The sequence below is a fragment of the Doryrhamphus excisus genome, chromosome 1 (genome assembly GCF_030265055.1).
Source record: "Doryrhamphus excisus isolate RoL2022-K1 chromosome 1, RoL_Dexc_1.0, whole genome shotgun sequence".
Classification (NCBI taxonomy): domain Eukaryota; kingdom Metazoa; phylum Chordata; class Actinopteri; order Syngnathiformes; family Syngnathidae; genus Doryrhamphus; species Doryrhamphus excisus.
The window spans coordinates 28320254-28342939 of NC_080466.1; the positions used below are offsets into that span (position 1 = coordinate 28320254).

The 22686-nt window shown below is 41.5% G+C and overlaps 1 protein-coding gene across 1 annotated transcript; it reads right to left on the reverse strand.

The window, feature by feature from the left end:
* Positions 1-4325: 4325 nt before the first annotated feature.
* Positions 4326-20903, reverse strand: ism2b (isthmin 2b). Its single transcript, XM_058073100.1, has 6 exons — positions 20268-20903; positions 15473-15721; positions 11388-11712; positions 9796-9933; positions 9665-9733; positions 4326-8024 (listed from the first exon to the last, which is right to left on the reverse strand). The coding sequence occupies exons 1-6, from the start codon at positions 20376-20378 to the stop codon at positions 7507-7509; spliced, it is 1410 nt and encodes a 469-aa protein (XP_057929083.1). The 5' UTR covers positions 20379-20903; the 3' UTR covers positions 4326-7506.
* Positions 20904-22686: the final 1783 nt, after the last annotated feature.

Genomic DNA, 22686 nt, shown 5'->3' on the forward strand with positions numbered 1-22686 from the left:
TTCATATTATATTATATTAATACATATTAATATTTATTATAATATTAATAATAATATTAACAATAATATAATTATAAATATTATATTATAATATATTATATATATTATATATTATTATTATATTATATATTATTATAACATAATAAATAATAATTATTAATAATATTATATATTATTTATATTAATATTTATTATATTAATATTTAATATATTCTAATATTATATATTATTATTATATATTATTATAAAAAATATACATCGTAATTAATAATAATAATATTAATATTTATTATTAACATTAACATTTATTATATTAATATTATTTCAATATTTAATATATTCTAATATATTGTGTTATATTAATATTAATATTATATTAATATTTACTGTCATTTATTGTACATCAATTAATATGTACTGTGTGTTTTTAATGTATTTTTTTAAATTATTTTTTAATGACTTTTATGATAAAAAAAAGTTTCTAAACTAGAAAATTCCAGGTTTCAGATTATTATATTAATATTATATTAATATTTAATATATTATAATATTTTGTGTTATATTAATATTAATATTCTTTTAATATTTACTGTCATTTATTGTACATCAATTAATATGTACTGTGTGTTTTTAATGTATTTTTTAAATTAATTTTTTAAAATGACTTTTATGATTTTAAAAAAAGTTTCTAAACTAGCAAATTCCAGGTTTCAGATATGTGAGCCAGTCTTTTTTTGGGGGGGGGGGCGAAAAAAGTGTAGCCATAACCACACAAGAGGGAAAAGATTTCACAATAAAAGAGCAATTTCAGGAAGAACACAACCCAGAAAAGACATATACACACACAGAGTTTACACAATAGCGTACACCGCATCGCTTGTTTGTGTGCTCTGACGCAACCTTTTGTCCAAATGTGTTGTGTTTACTGACATTTTAGCCAAGCATGCTAACTTGATGCAACTAAACTGAAGCATAATGAAAACAAAACTCCAGACTAATTCTTAGCTTAAACCTGCAACTGCGATGCAAACAAAGCCTTTCACTGTGTGAAGCTGCTGAAGGAATTGGATAAATCCCAGCTCACATAATCCAGAAGATTTTAAACCCACTGGTATTTTTTTTTTTGGACAAAAAAGTAGCTATGGACACAAATACGCAATGTTTGCAAGCATTAATGCACCGTGTGTTTGGTTTGTTTGCAAGTAGTTTGCAGGCTGGGGGGAAGGGGGACGGGGGGTGTGGGGTGCAGGGGGGGTACTTTTTAACAGGGCCACGCTGTTTGCAGCCTGGTGGTACACCCAGAGGAAATCTCAAGTTGCTGCCAGCCACTAAAAGTAAACACATCTGTAGGCACCCAGCGGCCACCCTCTGCTTGCACTCAATCCTTTATTTATGTTCTGTGAAAAAAACACTTGCTATAAAAGTCATGCTAAATTGATTCTGGTCATTGTGGCGCCTGAAAAACCACCACACCAGCTCGGATGGCAGGGGGTGTCCAAAGTACGGCCCGGGGGCTACTTCCAGGCCACGGTTTATTTTTTATTGGCTTGAAAATGGTATAAAATTACACAAATATGTCCCCACCCACAAAAAAAATGGTGTGTTCAAGGAGTGTATGTCGCCGCTCGCACAAAGTCAGCTGGGATAGGCTCCAGCATACCCCCACTCGAGTGAGGATAAGCGGCATAGAAATTGGATGGATGGATGTTATTGTTACTTTGTATTCTTGCCTTTGCAGCACATATTGGGGATTTGTTCAAAAATATTTCTGTTTTATTGTGATTGTGAATATTATATATTATATTATATTTATTGTGAATCATGATCAACACATTAAAGGCAAAATCATTCAAGGAACTTGAATCATTTAGCCTAAAAGTTTCACATTTAAAGTATTGTCAATTTACTTTAGTAAAGTATTGGCAATTGACTTTAGTAAAGTATTGGCAACTTACTTTAGTAAATTAAATTAAATTAAATTAAATTAAATTAAATTAAATTAAATTAAATTAAATTAAATTAAATTAAATTAAATTAAATTAAATTAAATTAAATTAAATAATAAAAAAATAATGAAAAAAATTAATTAAATTAACTTACTTTAATAAAGTATTGCCAACTTACTTTAGTAAAGTATTGACAACTTAAATTAGTAAAGTATTGGCAACTTAAATTAGTAAAGTATTGCCAACTTACTTTAATAAAGTATTGCCAACTTACTTTAGTAAAGCATTGGTAACTTAAATTAGTAAGGTAAACTTACAACTTACTTTAGTAAAGTATTGCCAACTAAAATAAAATAAATTTTAATTAAAATAAATTAAATTAACTTACTTTAGTAAAGTATTGGCAACTGACTTTAGTAAAGTATTAGCAACTTACTTCATTAAAGTATTGCCAAATTTAGTAAAGTATTGCCAACTTACTTTAATAAAGTATTGGCAACTTAAATTAAATTAACTTAAATGAACTTAAATTAATAAAGTATTGGCAACTTAAATTAAATTAACTTGAATTAATGAAGTATTGGCAACTTAAATTAAATTAACTTAAATTAATAAAGTATTGGCAACTTTAATTTGTAAAATATGGCAACTTACTTTAGTAAAGTATTGGCAACTTAATTTTGTAAAGCATGAGTAACTTACTTTAGTAAAGTATTGGCAACTTAAATTAGTAAAGTATTGCCAACTTACTGTAATAAAGTATTGCCAACTCACTTTAGTAAAGTATTGCCAACTTAAATTAAATTAAATTAAATTAACTTACTTGAATAAAGTATTGTCAGCTTGCTTTATTAAAGTAATGGCAATTTTTTTTAGTAAAGTAATGGCAACTTAAATTAGTAAAGTATTGGCAACTGACTTTATTAAAGTATTGTCAACTTACTTAGTAAAAATGAGCATTAGCAGCAGTTTGAGTGTTTTTGCTTTTGTTGTAGTCATTGTTTCCAAGTTGTATTGCATGGTTGTAATGGTTCCAATGTAATGGCGGTTATTCCACTACAATCGTAGAGAGTCGTGTGCTTTTCCTGCCATGTGGTTGTTACGCCAACCTTTATTCATATAAAAGCCCAAATACCTCCGCCTTTACACATGTGCGGTTATTTTTGTGTGCACGCGGCGGCCGCAATGTGGTCAGCATGTGTTTGGCTCCCCTCCATGCCGAGATCATCCGCAGTCGAGTCAGGAAAACCACAGCAGACCTACTGCCTAAGCTTCTTCATCGCCCTGTGGCATCCCGCCTCTATGCTAATTGTACCTGATGTTCTACTTCTCTCTTGGGTCAGTGAGAGCAGGAGGGGGGGTCTGGTGGGGGGGTCATGAGGCCAGGAATTAGAGCAGGGGTGGGCAAATATTTGGACTCGAGGGCCGCATTGAGTTAACAAAATTGTCTGGGGGGCCAGAACATATATTTAACACACACACACTATTTTATGCTTATCATTTTCCTTGAATTATTTGTCTAATTTTATCTGTAAAAGTGTTATCCTATATCAGTTGTATGTTCTCATGTCCCTTTTTTAGGAGCACTTTAAACATCACACCACATCAAACTATGTCATTTAATTTTACAGTTTTTTTGTTTATTTTTTACTAAATCAGACATCCGACTTGCAAGTCATGTTGCCAGTTTGTATGTTAAAAGTTGAAGTTACTTAGAAAGCAACTGGCGGGCCGGATTCAAACGCTTGGTGGGCCAAATGTGGCCCCCGGGCCGTAGTTTGCCCACCCCTGAATTAGAGCATCAAGAGGACTAAGCTTATGGATTTCCATCACCGTGACCTTGGCGCTTTAAATCGCTTAAATTAAATTAAAATAAATTAGAAAAGTATTGGCAACTTACTTTAAGCTGGAATGGCAGGAACGGATCAATTTAAAGTATTAGAAACTAATAAGTTTGTAAAGTATTGGCAACTTACTTTAGTAAAGTATTGGCAACTTACTCACAAAAGTATGTTGCCAATACTTTACAAATTAAATTAAATTAAAATAAATTAAAATAAATTAAAATAAATTAAAATAAATTAAAATGAATTAAAATGAATTAAAATAAATTAAAATAGAAAGTATTGGCAACTTACTTTAATAAAGTATTGCCAACTTACTTTAGTAAAGTATTGGTAACTTACTTTAAGCTGGAACGGCAGGAACGGATCAATTTGGTGTCCGCCCATGCGGCGAGTGAAAGTTAACACAACACGCCCATTACTTCTCATCAAGGGCGACACTTACAAACAAACAAACCACAAGCGCAGCCACGCCCACCTCTTAAAGAATAACACCAAAAGGATAATGAATGCATTTTTATATCGATTTCTTCAGCGTGATGTCAACAACCAAAGCGATGCAGTACGGCAAAGAATACAACACAAAACACCAGCAAGGAAGTGAGTTCCCTTTTTTTTTTCTTTCTCAGTCCGACGTGTTTTTCAAAGCGAAAAAAAAAACCAAAACACACAAATAAATACTGTACAACCATATATGTATATCAAGATTTCATGCTTTTGTCAGCATTAACACTTCATAGGTCCATCTTCATTGTACAACACCCTTTCCCTTCACACTGTGGTACTTATATATATACATACATATACTTTATAGTACATATACCTTAAATAAAGTGCCTTCCATTCCATCGCTTATGAAGAAAAGGGACATTTGGAGCCAACATCCGGTTGATTAGATAGAAAGGACTGCTTCTCATTGCCACAAGTTATGCTGGGTATGCTTCCCAGCATACCTTGCGGGTATACATTGGAAAGAGCTGGTAAAGTTAACATTGTTGTTCATTACTCCCCCGAGTATAATAGCTGTGTTGGCGCCGTGATTGTAGTTAGTGATGTTTTCTTTTAAGCTAAAGTGCTACTGAGCATCTTTTTTTAGGGGTTCAAGATGGCCCCCGTGTATCAAATATAAATATAACTTTGATGTTTATTAATGAAGTTTGATGTCAAGGAGTGGTGGTAAAAAAATATGGGCCTTGAGTCTGGAGGATTGCGGACGGAAAGCTGTGTCGCTGGTGCAGAACCGGAGAACTGTCGGGCATGGAGAGTAGCGGCGAGTGTATTAAATGTTACCCAAACGACATCGGCCGAGGTGTGGATGTCTACCCGGCGACCATCTTTGATTGGCATGCATCTCACGGCTTCTCCCCAATTGAGGGTTGACAGGTATGCCATCCATTCATACATTTTCCTCCACTTATCCGGGTCCGGGTCGTGGGGGCAGCAGTCTCAGTAGGGAAGCCCAGACTTCCCGGCCCCTGGCTGCCTCCTCCAGCTCCACCGGGAGGACACCAAGGCGTTCCCAGGCCAGCTGTGAGACATAATCCCTCCTAGCATGTCCTAGGTCTGCTCCGGGGCCTTTTCCCGGCTTGGCATGCCCGGAACACCTCACCAGGGAGGCGTCCGGGAGGCATCCGGACTAGATCCCCGAGCCACATCAACTGACTCCTCTCGTTGTGAAGGAGAAGCGGCTCTACTCTGAGCCCCTCCCGGATGGATGGCTGAGCTCCTCAGCTGGGTGAGTTCAGCTACCCCTACGGAGGAAACTCATTTCAGCCACCTGGGTTCGCGATCTCATTCCTTCGGTCAAGACCCAAAGCTCAGGGTGGGAAATTGAGAGCTTTGCCTTCCAGCCCAGCTCTCTTTTCACCACGACGGTCCGGTATGGCGACCGCATTATTGCCGAGGATGCGCCGATCCGTCTGTCGACTTCGTGAACAAGACCCCGAGATACTTAAACTCCTCCACCTGGGGCAGGACCTCATTCTCAACCCACCCGGAGGGAGCACTCCACCCTTTTCCGACTGAGCTCTCTTTTCACCACGACGGTCCGGTACGGCGACCGCATTACTGCCGAGGCTGTGCCGATCCGTCTGTCGACCTCGTGAACAAGACCCCGAGATACTTAAACTCCTCCACCTGGGGCAGGACCTTATTCCCAACCCGGAGGGAGCGCTCCACCCTTTTCCGACTGAGCTCTCTTTTCACCACGACGGTCCGGTACGGCGACCGCATTACTGCCGAGGCTGCGCCGATCCGTCTGTCGACCTTGTGAACAAGACCCCGAGATACTTAAATTCCTCCACATGGGGCAGGACCTCATTCCTAACCCGGAGGGAGCACTCCACCCTTTTCCGACTGAGCTCTCTTTTCACCACGACGGTCCGGTACAGCGACCGCATTACTGCCGAAGCTGTGCCGATCCGTCTGTCGACCTCGTGAACAAGACCCCAAGATACTTAAACTCCTCCACATGGGGCAAGACCTCATTCCCAACCCACCCGGAGGGAGCACTCCACCCTTTTCCGACTGAGAACCATGGGCCTCTGATTTGGAGGTACCGAGTCTCATCCCAGATGCTTCACACTCAGATGCAAAACCGTCCCAGTTAAATGCTGAAGGCCATAAGAACCACATCATCTGCAAATAGCAGAGATGGGATTCTAAGGCCCCCCGAACCGGACTCCGTCAACACCTTAGCTGCGCCTAGAATTTCTGTCCATGACAGGTATGCGCCGTGGGTGAGTAAGAACATCCTTTTTTTCGAATCGCCACGAGTCAGCATCATCTGAATCTCTGCACACGGGGTCATATCGGCGAGGTTTTTTTTTCCAGTCCCCTTTGTGAGTCCCCCTGAGAATGTGTTCGAAACACATTGACTGACCATAGAACCTTGTTGTACTACATTTGCACCATAGAGACTAAAAGGATCACTGATCGTCAACTCTTTGGCATACCTGTCAACATTTGCATTCGAAAAGAAGGGAAATATTCCAAAAAATTAGAAAAAAATCTTTTTTTTAGTACGGGAAAGTATTAAAATGGGAAGTGTCCCCAGTTGACAGGTATGCTTGTTTTCTCCTGGTAATCAAACAACATGGCTGCCTGAATGCTATTTTAGCCATTCACACAATCACAACCTTTAGCTTATCGTTCTGGACCTGATTCCAAATCATTCATTCATTCATTCATTTTCTACCGCTTATCCTCACAAGGGTTGCGGGGGGTGCTGGAGCCTATCCCAGCTGTCTTCGGGGCGAGAGGCGGGGTACACCCAGGACTGGTCGCCAGCCAATCACAGGGCACATATAGACAAACAACCATTCACACTCACATTCATACCTATGGACAATTTGGAGTCGCTAATTAACCTAGCATGTTTTTGGAATGTGGGAGGAAACCGGAGTACCCGGAGAAAACCCACGTATGCACGGGGAGAACATGCAAACTCCACACAGAGATGGCCGAGGGTGGAATTGAACCCTGGTCTCCTAGCTGTGAGGTCTGCGCGCTAACCACTCGACCGCCGTGCCGCCAGATTCCAAATCATTTCATTCATAATTTTTTTTTTGTCACTGGAGTAGGTTTGTGCCATTGGGTCCATTCAGGTGCGCCTGATGTGAGGACATAGGGGAAGGTTTTCTCTTGGTAATGCATGAAAAATGGCTGCCGCATGCTTTAGACACATAGTACATGATTTCTAAAATGGCCGCGGTCCGTCAGTACTCTCTGGCCTCCTCCAGTTCGTTCATGAACACGTCCTCGTGGGGGTTCTGTGGACAGCTCAGGCCGTTATTGGGCGGTCGTACGGCGTGGAAGCGGCTCCAGTCCCCCCTGCACAGGATCCACGGCAGCACGTCCACTTTGAAGTGCAGCTCGGGTGAGAACTCGGTGCTGATCAGGTTGGGCATGCCGGCGCCTTTCCCCCGCGTGATGAGCCGGCCGCGGTCGTCGTAGCAACAGTGCTGCGCCGCCAGCGTGGACGAGTCGCCGGAGAGCGCCGAGCGGATGCAGCCGCGGGCCGACGGTTTGTAGATGTCGAGGCGCTCCTTTGGGCCGCTGGCGTCACGCCATCGGAAGGTACGTCCGTGAGTGTCGTCGTAGACGCTGACCACCGTGTACGCCACCTCCGACGGGAAGGAACAAGGGCAGCTGGGTAGCTCCAGGAACACCTGATGGAGGTATCGCTGCAGGAAATCGCTCTTGCAGTTGAGCCACTTTTCACAGCTGTCCACATCTGGAGGGAGGATGACATCATCAGCGTCACACTTGGTGGTCTGTTGAACACGTGCGCCTCAAACCACACCAACAGCTCGCTGCCTTAGACAATTATTTGTATGCAGTGGATCCCCACACATTCGCAAATTCGCTGATTTTGGGTAAGATCATACAATTCTTCAAAAATAGGATGTTTTTTTACCATAAAGTATGGAGGTCACATTGACAAAATAAGGGATTTTGTGAATAAAGTTGACAATTTTGTACAAAAAAAGGCATAAATTCACAAAAAAGTCATACATTTATGAAAAAAAATCATAATATTACAAGAATAAAATGTAAATTCATGAGAAAAAGATCGTAAATTTACAAGAATAAAATCATGAATTTACAAGAAAAATATAATAAATTTCCAACCCTCCCAAAAAATAATAAATTCACAAAAAAAGAAAAAAAGTGAAAATTTAGAACGTTATTGTCCTGAATTTACAAACAAAGAAGTCGTAAATGCACACAAAAAAGTCAAACATTTATGAGAAAAAAGTCATAATATTACAAGAATAAAATGTAAATTTATGAGAAAAAGATTGTAAATTTACAAGAATAAAATCATGAATTCACAAGAAAAATATAGTAAACTTCCAACCACCCCCCAAAAATCATAAATTCACATAAAAAGAAAAAAAAGTACAAATTTAGAACTTTATTCTCTTGAATTTACAAACAAAGAAGTCGTAAATTCACACAAAAAAGTCAAAAATTTATGAGAAAAATGTCCTAATATTACAAGAATACATTTTAAATTTATGAGAAAAAGGTTGTACATTTACAAGAATGAAATCATAAATTCACCAAAAAGTTGTGAATTTATGTTAAAAAAAGTTCAAAGTAATTTACAAGAATAAAGTCATAAATTTACAACAAAAATATAGTAAATTTCTGACCCCAAAATAATCATAAATTCACAAAAAATTATGAATTTATGCAAAAAAATGTGTACATTTAGGACTTTATTCGCTTCAATTTACAAAAAAAGTTGTGAATTCACAACAAAAAAGTAAAACATTTATGAGAAAATGTCACAATATTACTAATATTAAATGAGATTATATTAAAATATATATATATATATATATATATATATATATATATATATATATATATATATATATATATATATATATATATATATATATATATATATATATATATATATATATATATATTAGATTAAATTATAATACATTTAATATGAAATTAAAGTAGCACATTTTCTTGGAAAAAACGTGTAAATGTACAATTGTGTTTCCGTAAATTTACCAAAAAAGTACTCATACTCAAGTACTCAATATTCACAGTTGTACATTTCTGTGAAAAAAGTGAAAAAAGTCTTAATTTTACGGGCCATCGTGTCAGAGGGAAATTTTTTATTGATAAAGCATTCGATCACCAACAGATTAGCATGTCTGGAACCTTCTCACTTCCGCCTTCCTTACCCCGCCCCTACATATGCCGAGGCCCTTTTCATAGCTGTCTCAGGCAATGCCTGTAACATTAATTTACGAGTTTATCCTATTATTTGAATATTCATTATATACAGTACCCACATATACGTACTGTAAGTTGGCTGAAGTAGGTTAAGTCTTAGATATAACTCACCCGTTCCGAACGGTTCAGTGCCGTTCTCCATGTCAAAAGGAAACGGCTCAGCCACCGTGTTGACTTCCCCTGTCAAGAGAAAAGCAGCGTTGAAGCGTTTGCATCTCGGTCATCCGGTGTGGTGATCTCACCGGGACAAGGCTCCAGGTCACACTTTGTGGCTTCGGTCAGAGTGCACGAGTAGCCGCAAGACTTGGTCCTCTTCCTCTCGCCGGGTCCGCATGTGACTGAGCAGGGAGACCAGGCGGTCCACTCATCGGTGTCCTTCTCTGCGGGAATCAGTGAGACACACACACTCTCAGACAAAACGGTAGCCGTGCCGCTCCATTTGTAGTTTGATCTACAATATAATTTCCACGCTGACATGCAGCGCATACGAGAGAAGACATGAAGCGTGGACGGGGTTTACACAAACAGCCGCCGGCCAGTTTAAAAACAAGCGTCTTCAAAGGATTTATAGGGATCGTGAACTCGGAGAAGTTAGAATTTTGTGTTGCAATTGAACTCAGCGTGCACTTCAACATTGTAACCCGGGAATATGCGCTCAGACTTTCCAGGCTGTCTCATTCCATATAAGTGACCATTTTCCTCTTGATCTAACCTTAGCCAAATTCTTTTTAAGAGGCCTGCAGTGAAATTAGAGAGAGACGCTGCGTTGCGGCCGTCCACGTCTGCGCCACGTTTTCTTGTGGCGTTAATAACACTGAAAACAAGCCACTCTTGATTAAAGGCAAAAAGTGGGTGCAGAAATACCAGCTTGGGTGTAGCACGCACCCAATTTTGAGTACGCGGGCGTTGCCAGCTCGCCATGCGGCCATACGGGAATGAGGTCTCAGGAGCGTCTTAATTACAGAAGAAGCTATGGCAGACATCCTTGATTTATGTGCTCTAAGTCCTTAGAAGTGACCACTTAATGGGCATTGTTGCCTCTCGGGCTGGCACGTCTCCACGCGCAGCACTCGAACACATCGTCTTGTATGTCGTCACACCGAGGAAGATGTTTACAGCGAAAACATGTTTTCGAGTACCTGCTCCCACATGATGCCAACAACAACAATTTCCAAACTTTCTATTTGTGAGCTTTGCTCTCCGCAGATGGAGGCGGCCGGCGGCCAAGCCCATCAAACATGTTCTGTTTTTTAAGTGTATACACCTTTTTACTGACACCACATTTTCAGGCATGATGGGAGTGGTGCTGAACCCAGAACCCCCCCCCCTCGTTGGAAATTCTTGAACCGGCTCAAAAGGCTGAGCCGCAGAGGGCAGCGAGGACCGCTCAAATGCAGGGGGAGTCCATGGGGACCCGGGGGAAGGATGAAAGGGCCATCGGAATGGCCCCTGTCAGTCTGCGTTCCCAATGCGCCCTCTAATTGTCCACAAGCAGAGAGGGCTGTTTTGTCTCGAGGGGGGAACAGTGGCGGCCTCACGCTGCCATTAGCGAGAGCATCGAACCCATCTTCAAAAGGCCGCCGGCCTGTGCGGCTATCACGACCAGTGTCGACTTCAAAGTTCCCATAGCCCGCAATGTTTGGACGGTCGAGCGCTTGTCCTGCCTCGCACGCTGCCATTGTTTGCCTCTGTGGGACTGTTTGTCATGCAGCCTTCCCAAATCCCTTTGTTGTTGTCCATCGCTTGCCCCCGCGTCCAAATCCCACCTCCAAAATGTCCCCCCCTTGTACTGTTTGACTTGGATGAAGTCTTATCAAGAAAGAGTACTACTTACCGTAGTAGGTCTGGATTGGATCCCAGCCTTCGTTCCAGTGACTGTCCCAATCCCCGCCCACTCCGCTGAGTAAAGACTCCTCGCTGCCGTAATCCAGCGAATAATCTTCCTCCTCTTCTTCACCGGTTTCCTCCACGGTTGATCGGCTGCTGCTGTCTTCGCTTGAATCGGTGTAGCTCCAAAAAAGCGGCCAGAAAAGCTTCTTTCCTCCGAGCCAATCTACCGAGGACGAAGGGGAGGTGGAGGAGGCTGGTAGCCACTCATTGTCCTTGGCCAGGTCCATCTCCACCTCCATCTGGGGGTCATCCACAACCTCAATTGTGACCTGCATAGACAAGAAGACAGGAATATATAATGGTGTCATTGTGGCCTGGAAGCTGGATGTCAGTGTTTTGTTCAGGTAGCATAGCTACTGATGTCTCGGTGGTTAAAAATTTGGACACGTTTTGTCATGTTTTGGGTTTAGTTTAACCATACACCAGGGCCCCGTTCCCTCGATTCACCATGGCAACGAGTGATAAGAAAAGATCGTCATATTTCAGTCCTCTGGAACTGGGTATATTAATGCGGTCATACGGCGAATTTGAAAGCGTTTTTAAAAAGAAAAGCAACATTGAAAGCGTTTTTAAAAAGAAAAGCAACACGGCTGCAGCAGCGAAAGAACGCGAGTCGGCGTGGGAGAAGATTACTGCTCGAGTCAATGCGTAAGTTTAAATTTATTATATACATTTATGGGCGGCACAGTGGTCTAGGGGTTAGCGCACAGACCTCACAGCTAGGAGACCAGGGTTCAATTCCACCCTCGGGCATCTCTGTGTGGAGTTTGCATGTTCTCCCCGTGCATGCGTGGGTTTTCTCCGGGTACTCCGGTTTCCTCCCACATTCCAAAAACATGCTAGGTTAATTGGCGACTCCAAATTGTCCATAGGTATGAATGTGAGTGTGAATGGTTGTTTGTCTATGTGTGCCCTGTGATTGGCTGGCGACCAGTCTAGGTTGTACCCCGCCTTACGCCCGAAGACAGCTGGGATAGGCTCCAGCACCCCTCGTGAGGAAAAGCGGTAGAAAATGAATGAATGGTGTTACAGCTACAATTTAAGTCACTTAGATGTAATCCCACCGGCGAAAAAAGAACGTGGAAGCAGCTGAAGATGAAATATAAAAACATTGTTCAAACAGGTAAGCCCTCAGCATAACAGTCAGGGTGCCTCTTTTTAATCATGTTTACCACTAAATATAATTCAGCGGCTGTTTCAGTGTGCATTATCTCCAACATAATATTGTTTTCACACACATAAATGTCCTCGCCTGTATACAGTTAAATCAGACATATGAAAAGCAACATCTAACTTCTACTCAGCCAACAGAAAGCGGGCATCTGCCCGCAAAACTGGCAGAGGACCACCCCCACCACGTCTGACCGAGGCAGAGGAGCCGTGGACGTCCACGGTTGGTGATGTTTTGAATGTCCTGACGGATGAGATTATGGATGTAAGTGATGGATGGTGAAGTGAAGCGGTACCGTTCGAAAAGAAAATTATCTGGAAATGATAGCGTGTCCAATCTCGGCCTGTGGATAACTTCCCTACGAATGCGGAGCTCTCTTCTGAGTAGTAGTGCCTCTTCGTCTACAGGGTCTTCTACAAACGGACATGCCATGGTTCAAAAAACAATGCGACACACCTTGAAGAAAAACGACCAAACTGGCTTTAAACACACGCGACAATGAATGAATCACACCGTGTGTAGCGTAAGAGGGCGGAGACAGAAAGAAACTCGAGGTTCATTGAAGAAAACCCGGTCCCGACCAGGTTATGTTCACAGAGTCTGTTGCCATAGTAACACCGAGGTTAAGTTACCTCTCTCTGTGAAACAGGCTGGAGTTACTCTTCTGTCTCTGGTTTGACTTACCTCCCTTTGTGAAATGGAAAACTCAGAGTTTCCCCTCATTTCAGGGTTAACATACTCAGAGTTTTCACTAAACCTGCTTCGTGAAACGGGGCCCAGGATGCAAGGTCATGTCATAAAGCTCACACATAAAAATGCAAAGTATCCAAAAGGAAACAAGGAAAATTAATTCATTAATTTTCTACCGCTTATCCTCACGAGGGTCGCGGGGGTGCTGGAGCCTATCCCAGCTGTCTTCGAGCGAGAGGCGGGGTACACCCTGGACTGGTGGCCAGCCAATCACAGGGCACATATAGACAAACAACCATTCACACTCACATTCATACCTATGGACAATTTGGAGTCGCTAATTAACCTAGCATGTTTTTGGAATGTGGGAGGAAACCGGAGTACCCAAAGAAAACCCATGCTGGAGCCTATCCCAGCTGTCTTCGAACGAGAGGCGGGGTACACCCTGGACTGGTGGCCAGCCAATCACAGGGCACATATAGACAAACAACCATTCACACTCACATTCATACCTATGGACAATTTGGAGTCGCTAATTAACCTAGCATGTTTTTGGAACGTGGGAAGAAACCGGAGTACCCAAAGAAAACCCACGCTGGAGCCTATCCCAGCTGTCAGTTAATTTAGACAATGAGCTGTCCATGGTGTTTCATCTGAACGTCATGAAGAAAGCTAAAGCCCATCAGTGACGTTGTCCCACTTCAGTGCGTGAAGCATCTGAGATCCTCCTGTGATGACGATATCGGCAGGCATCCCCACTCACCGGATGTGAACAAGCCAGTCAGACGTGAGCATTTAGGGAGCCAAATAATCCTCTCAAGGAGAGAATGTGAGCATTTCTTCCAGGCAACTACTTCTCATTACGTCTATGAGTCATCTTGAAATGCTGCTGTGCTTCAGCGGACGTCGGGAGAAAGAAGGAACATTTTGGGTATTTTATTTTTTTTGCAGTTCACACTGAAATGTGATCATTTGGGATTTCTTCATGTTTTTTCATTCATTCATTTTTGCGGGGGGTGCTGGAGCCTATCCCAAGTGTTTTCTTAACCTTTCCTTACCTTACATATGAATCCACTGTGTGATATGGTTGTGATTACAGCTAACTTTAATGTCCACTTTAATTCATTCATTCATTCATTCATTTTCTACCGCTTTTCCTCACAAGGGGTGCTGGAGCCAATCCCAGCTGTCTTCGGGCGAGAGGCGGGGTACACCCTGGACTGGTGGCCAGCCAATCACAGGGCAAATATAGACAAACAACCATTCACACTCACATTCATACCTATGGACAATTTGGAGTCGCTAATTAACCTAGCATGTTTTTGGAATGTGGGAGGAAACCGGAGTACCCAAAGAAAACCCACGCTGGAGCCTATCCCAGTTGTCTTTGGGCGAGAGGCGGGGTACACCCTGGACTGGTCACCAGCCAATCACAGCGCACATATAGACAAACAACCATTCACACTCACATTCATACCTATGGACAATTTGGAGTCGCTAATTAACCTAGCATGTTTTTGGAATGTGGGAGGAAACCGGAGTACCCGGAGAAAACCCACGCATGCACTGGGAGAACATGCAAACTCCACACAGAAATGGCCAAGGGTGGAATTGAACCCGGGTCTACTTCGTGGAATAAGAAAAAAAATACATTTCAAGGAAAAAATGAGCATCGTAACACAGGCCTGCACAGTGATGTCTTGTCAAATGCACCGTACATTATGAGACAAGTTCACAGAGCATGAAGATTGAATATATAATGAGCATTTCCCTTAAACACGAATACTTATAGTACTTTTTTCATACTCATATCCTGCAAAAAACAGCATCCGGCTCATACATATGGACAATTTGGAATCGCCAATTAACCTAGCATGTTTTTGGAATGTGGGAGGAAACCGGAGTACCCGGAGAAAACCCATGCATGCACGGGGAGAACAAAATTCTAATGCTGGAAAGGTCATATCATTTTGAATATGACCAAAAAATTGGAGGATTTTGCAGCAGTCTTGACTTTTCTAGACTCTTGGGTCAGTGGTGTCCAAACTGCGGCCTTTTTTATTGGCCTGCAGTGCATTATAAAAATAAAATTTAACAACAAAATCAGCAGTAATTATACAATAATAACATCAAAATATCAATAATACCCCCCCCTTTTCAGCACTCACCTGTATATTGGGGTTTTGTGAGTTCACATCACCATTCGCCAGGTCTGGAAAGTTCTTCAAATCCAGGATAAAGGGTTTAGTCTCTTCCTCGGGTTCCGGCTGAGGAAGAACTCCCACAGAGTGGTGCTGAGGGTGGGACCACCGTCTCTGGTGGCTGTGGGGTTCTGGAATGCTTTGCACCTGGTTCTGCCTTTCCAAGTCGTCTGGGTCGTACTGGATCCCAACGCTCTGAACTGGGTGGCCGTGACCCTGATGGCAAACAGTACAAATCTTCACATTAATTTAAAACTGGGGATTTATTATTTGTGTTTAACATCTGCTGATATTTAGCTCATGTTTGGGATGACTCAACTGTAAAAAGTCCACCACGGCAGAATATTAAAATGGCAAAACAAATTGAAGAAAATTTGAAAAATGTCTCGCACTTTTGCAGATTGCTCAGTCGAGCCTCTGAGGCATCCGTCCCACCAGCCAAGTGACCAACCGGCATTTGTGTAGTTTTTTTTTTTTTCCCACAACAGTCATTGCATCCAGGCCTTGGACAAAGGGGGGCCTGTGCCAGAAAGATCCTTTTTAGCTTTAATGAGAGGGCCTGGGAGGCGTGAGACCCCTGTGTCATTCATGTGTGTGTATGCCTGAAGCTAGGGTCACGACGACCACCACTTATTTTAACCTTACAGCAAGAACGGCATGACAATAATAATAATTGATGGGAATAACAACAATTTTGTTTATCAACATGTCTGTGTCATTGTGAACACATCAACTGTCAATCATATGAGAGGATTGGAATTCAAAGATTGTACCAGTTTGTGGCCTACATACATATGCCAGTGGTAGCTGGGGAGGGGGTTGGGGGGGTGGGTTAGAGAGGAAATGTCTGCATTAATGACCAAACGGGTGATGATTTACAGTTATGGCATTTAGAACAGCACGTTCTTTCTACTCAGTGCCTGTGATTGCCCCATAAAGTAGTTATGCGGAGGGTCAAATGCAACCAAGTGAAACACAACAAGCTCGTTTAGAAAAGAAAGCATGTCAAGCATGATGACTGACACATGATGGGAAGCCGGTCCCCCTCTGAAAATGTACGCATCAAGAGGTGGTGATGATAATGTTTGGTGGTACCGGAATTGAAAAATCATTAATTCATTCATTTTCTACCGCTTTTTCCTCATGAGGGTCGCGGGGGTATCTGGAGCCTATCCCAGCTGTCTTCGGGCAAGAGGCGGGGTACACCCTGGACTGGTCGCCAGCCAATCACAGGGCACATATAGACAAACAACCATTCACACTCACATTCATACCAATGGCCAATTAGCCTAGCATGTTTTTGGAATGTGGGAGGAAACCGGATTACCCGGAGAAAACCCACGCATGCATGGGGAGAACATGCAAACTCCACACAGAGATGGCCCGTGGGTGGAATTGAACCCTGGTCTCCTAGCTGTGAGGTCTGCGTGCTTAACCACTAGATCGCCGTGTCGCCCCCCATTGAAAAATCAGTGAAGAAAAAAGACATAAACATGTAAAATTGCTGGCTTTCTAACACTGCTACATGTATGCTGTATAGTTTACCTGTATTATCAAGTATTTACAAATTATTTTAATTGAAAAATTATAAAACATTTAATTTAATAAAATTTAAAAAAATCATAAATTTGCATGCATTTGAATTACAAATCTGCTGTACCCTAATTTCATTTTCAAAACAATACAATGATGAAAATGAGGGGAACTAGAATGGAACCTTGAGGGACACCCTAGGACAGGGTAATTGCGGAAACAACATTTAAAAAAATGCTAATGTCAGCGAATGACACATTCCTTTCCCATTGTAACACAGCAGCGACAATTCTCCATCAACCAATCAGCTGACAGCAGTGTGTTTAGATGCACATTTACACAAGCGTATGTACAAATAAAAGCCTCCTCTCACACAAACACTCGGTACTGTTTGAAGGTGAGTAAATAACCCCCCCCCCCCGGCAACTATTTCTTGTCCCACTATCCACTCATAGATGGTCTAACACCGAAACAGACGCTACGACTAAGTAGTCACATGGACGTCTATATGCTTTTACATCCTCCTCATCTCATCCTGCAACACATCTGGATCCTGTGTTCTTTCGTTGCATATCCTCCTCTCTTCCTCCCCCCCTCGCCTTCTCTGATCCTCCGAAGAGGGGCTCTTCTGATCAAAGGCCGACGGCATGTGGTGTGTTTAACGGGAACGCTGTATGGATGCAGTCGAGGACGTGTGTCTGGCCTCAAGACGTCCTCTCCACTCACATAAGCGCTGTTGAGAGCGTTGAGGCTTTGGGTAAAGTTCATAGAAGATGACACAGGTAAGAGGCCCGTAAGGGTTGGGTCCTGATTTATGGGCATGCACATATCAAAGACTTGGCTGTTTCCAAACCATTACAGAAGAACAATAAACAACCCCCCCCCGATCACCCATCTTCTGCAAATGGGCACACAAATGCATGGCAGGATCGGGGTGAGGGTGTTGAGAAAGAGCCCGCCTCCTCTTGTGTTCCCCAAAACAGGAAATTCCACATTAACACAAAAAAAAGCCAATGTAAACAATCACATGAATGACACTTGACCCCGTGCTGCAGCGCAAGAATCAAGGATCGCCTTATTCCGGTTACATAAGCATATTGTTACTGTGCTTCCCTCCTTTTCTTCCTCTGGTAATCTCTCCGTCCAAAATTTAGGAATACACACCCAGTAGGTCACAGTGAAGGTAGAGTCATCCACTGCAGCCTTTTGTTTGTTCTCCTCCACCCGTCCCTCCTTTGTGTGCTTGCACATCAGTCAAACAGATGAGGAGAGTAAAAGGGGACCCAACGGAGCATCCATGGGAGGCCACACAAGAAGGACGTCAACTGAACCCTGACACAAACACCCTTTGATCCAAATATGTCCATGTGCAACCGAGAGGGACAGATGTATTTATGTAAATCATATTCCAACAAGAGAGATGAAGCAACACTCTTGTGGCAAAAGTAAATAGATCCAATTGTATATATACTGTACATACTCTACTACTACTCTGGTATCATTATTTTTATTGCTATTATTAAATGAGTGAAGTGTAAATCACTCACTATCAAGGTGTTCCTCAAGGCTCCGTTTTAGGTCCCCTCATTTTCACCATCATTGTATTGTTGATACGAATGTGGGTACAGTGAATACATGCACATTCGCGATTCAGCATTCACGTCCCCGCAGAATTGCAGATCTTTGGTCAAAAACATTTTTTGACCAAATAATAATTTTTCAAATAATAAAAAATAATAATAGTTAATCAAAATAATGTTTTGACCAAAAATAGGACATTTTTCCCACATGAAAACACTTCTTAATAACAATAAGTCAGAAAGAATTTAGACATGCATGATAAACAGTTCAGTAACGGTGTTCAATTGTTCAACTACTTTAAAAACCACAAATCACTCACTATCCCAAGGTGTTCCTCAAGGTTCCGTTTTAGGTCCCCTCATTTTCACCATCATTGTATTGTTGTTACAAAAGTGGGTACAATGGATACATGCATGTAATTCAGCATTCATGTCCCAGCAGATTTTTGGTCAAAAATATTTTTTGGCCATAAATAGGATATTTTTTCCCACATTAAAACACTTCTCAATCACAATAAGTCAGAAAGAATTTAGACATGCGTGATAAACAGTTCAGTAACGGTGTTCAATTGTTCAACTACTTTTCAAATCACTCACTATCCCAAGGTGTTCCTCAAGGTTCCATTTTAGGTCCCCTCATTTTAGGTCCCCCCCACATTTCATACATGACAACAGCATCACTGTTGCTAACAGTGAGATCAAATTATGTACTGATATCTATGTCAACAATCTGGATATCGCTGTTCCCCACTACACAGGAAGCTAAACAGCTAGTCAATGAGAGTCGAGGAACAGACTGCCCCCAAGTGTTTTGGCAGAGAATTGCAAGTCACAAGCTCAGCGGTTGGCCTTTAGCTAAAGTTAAATCTGAATTATTGTATATACCTATTGATTTTTAGTCCCTTTTTGGTAATGGACAATTATCCAAATGTGACGAAAATGATGTCACCACTCCCAGACCCCTACATAACACCCACCGCAGGTAGATCGTAGACCTGTGGGAGACACTACCGATGAATGGGCACTGCATGGCATGGTGGTATAGTGGTTTGCACGTCAGTCAGGAGAGTTTGAGTCTCAAATAATTCTTTTTGCTAATGGACAATTATCCAAATGTGACAAAAATGATGTCACCACTCCCAGACCCCTCCATAACACCCACCGCAGGTAGATCGCAGGCCTGTGGGAGACACTACTGATGAATGGGCACTGCATGGCATGGTGGTATAGTGGTTTGCACGTCAGTCAGGAGAGTTTCAGTCTCAAATAATTCATTTAGCAGGGGAAAAGGTGAATCGAGTACAAAATAACAAATGGGAGTAGAAATATTTGTTAAATGGGGATAAAAGAATTAAACATATTTTTAAAAATGGCGACCGAAATGATTATGATATGTGGGAACAAAACATCAACATTAAATAGATATTTACATAATATATTGAAATTTGCCGATTATAAACCATAATACATAGCAGAATACCATAATACTATAATTCAATAAAAGTGTTATCGTTATTTTGAAGATTAAATTCGGATAAGCTATGATAGCAAACCGTGGTTAGCTAATTAGCTGCTAATAGGAGGACTTAGAAGTTGACTTCTATTGTTTCAAATAACTTGAAAGGCGTGAAATAACGTGAAAAACGTACCTTGTGAGCAGCATTTCTGTGCCTGCTTGGAAATCCTGTCCCCAAACTAAAAAGAAGTATGGAGAACATCACCAGCTGCATCTGAAGCCTCCTCGACACCTCCTGACGCATCTTCCTGCTGGAGAAGCTTTCAAAACTTCAAATAAAAAAAGTGACTTGAAAACCTCTTTTGTCGATATTAGTGCCGTTTGTGGATGAAATGGACTCCGTTTGTTGAGTGGAGATGAATGGAGTTTCAGGGCAGGGTTCGTGAAGAGTGTGGTACTTTACGGAGATGCGCTGGTATCCATATGTGGCCAGCTGTGTGTCCTTGTGGCGGCTCCAGCTCAACGCCTCTCTTCCCCATAAAAACCACACTTGGCAGCTGCTTTAAGTAGCAGGAAGAAGCGGGGGTAACCCCACGCAGAAATCTCCCCGTCCGCACCGGCGACCGCTTATTCGACTACTTTAAAACCCGTGAGTCACTCCGTCGTGGGTGGGTGTGTTTTCTTCCAATGCACGGACATCTGGAGATGATAGCTTGCCGCTCGTTTTCACAAAGTGTCTGATGCGTGAATCCATCAAACACTTCAAGTTCATCCGCTGCCTCGGTGAATGTGCGCGCCGCCCAGCCATCCGGTGTCGGTAAATGCGCCTTTTTACGCACGCATGTTAGACGGTCGGAGCTGTGGGAGTTGGGGGTGGGATGCTCATTGCTAACAGCTGTGTGTGTGTGTGTGTGTGTGTGTGTGTGTGTGTGTGTGTGTGTGTGTGTGTGGAGGGGGGGTACTGGGGTCCCTAAGGAGGTTTAGGGTCACCAGTGGACACATACACAATCATACAAACGGAAAAGCCCTGCTAATAGCCTATTGGGTGTTTCCCATATCATCATTTGAAATGAATTCAACCCTCTCATCTGAACACACAAATTAAGGGAAATAGCTGTAAAGTCAATCCGGATCACTTTCTGTTCACATTACACAGGTTAAGTGAATCAAATTCAGATCCCCTCCGCTTCGGGTCTGATTGGGCTTTTATACAATGACACAAGTTAAAGTAAATAGAATTCACTTTCTGTTTGATTAGGACTCAATACAACACCAATACAAGGTTCTGTTCACATTGGATAGGTTAAGTGAATCAAATTCAGATCCAATCCACTTCTGGTCTGATTGGGCTTTTATACAATAACACAAGTTAAAGTAAATATAATTCACTTTCTATTTGATTAGGACTCAATACAATACAAGGTTCTGTTCACATTGGATAGGTTAAGTGAATCCAATTCAGATCCAGTCCACTTCTGGTCTGATTGGGCTTTTATACAATAACACAAGTTAAAGTAAATAGAATTCACTTTCTGTTTGATTAGGACTCAATACAATACCAATACAAGATTCTGTTCACATTGGACACGTTAAGTGTTTTAAATTCAGATCCAATCCGCTTCGGGTCTGATTGGGCTTTTATACAATGTCACAAGTTAAAGTAAATAGAATTCACTTTCTGTTTGATTAGGACTCAATACAATACCAATACAAGATTCTCTTCACATTGGACACGTTAAGTGAATTAAATTCAGATCCAATCCGCTTCGGGTCTGATTGGGCTTTTATACAATGTCACAAGTTAAAGTAAATAGAATTCACTTTCTGTTTGATTAGGACTCAATACAATACCAATACAAGATTCTGTTCACATTGGACAGGTTAAGTGAATCAAATTCAGATCCAATCCGCTTCGGGTCTGATTGGGCTTTTATACAATAACACAAGTTAAAGTAAATAGAATTCACTTCCTGTTTGATTAGGACTCAATACAATACCAATGCAAGGTTCTGTTCACATTTGGACAGGTTAAGTGAATCAAATTCAGATCCAGTCCACTTCTGGTCTGATTGGGCTTTTATACAATAACACAAGTTAAAGTAAATAGAATTCACTTTCTGTTCACATTGACCACATTGTCTTAAATTGAGATCTGGTCTCATTGGCTGTTAATACAATATCAAGGTTATGTCAATAAGGATTCATTTCTGTTCACAATGTACAGATTAGGAGAATCAAACTGAGATCTGGTTACAGTTCAGGTCTGGGGTACAGTCAATCCGGATCACCTTGTTCACACTGCAGAGCTTAAGTGAATCAAATTGAGATCTGGTTCATTTCAGGTCTAAATGGGCCTCAATCAATATATTAACAAAGTATGGTAAAAATCCATTTGGATTACATTCTGTTATCAAATTGAGATCTGGTTCATTTCAGGTTTGGTTTAAAATGCTTTGGTCTAAATAGAAATTCAAAGTAAACTCAGTCGGGTTCTGTTCACAATGCACAGATTAAACAACTCAAATTGAAATCATGATAAAACCATTTTGGATCACTTTGTTCACATTGTACAGGTAAAATGAATCAAACTGAGCTCCAGATGTTTCCCTGTT

Coding starts and splice junctions, on each gene's coding strand:
- ism2b (XM_058073100.1), bottom strand. CDS start 20,378: ATGCGTCAGGAGGTGTCGAGGAGGCTTCAGATGCAGCTGGTGATGTTC. Junction 11,713..15,472: donor CACAAAACCCCAATATACAG/GTGAGTGCTGAA, acceptor TTGTCTATGCAG/GTCACAATTGAGGTTGTGGA. Junction 8,025..9,664: donor CACTGAACCGTTCGGAACGG/GTGAGTTATATC, acceptor TCCTCCCTCCAG/ATGTGGACAGCTGTGAAAAG.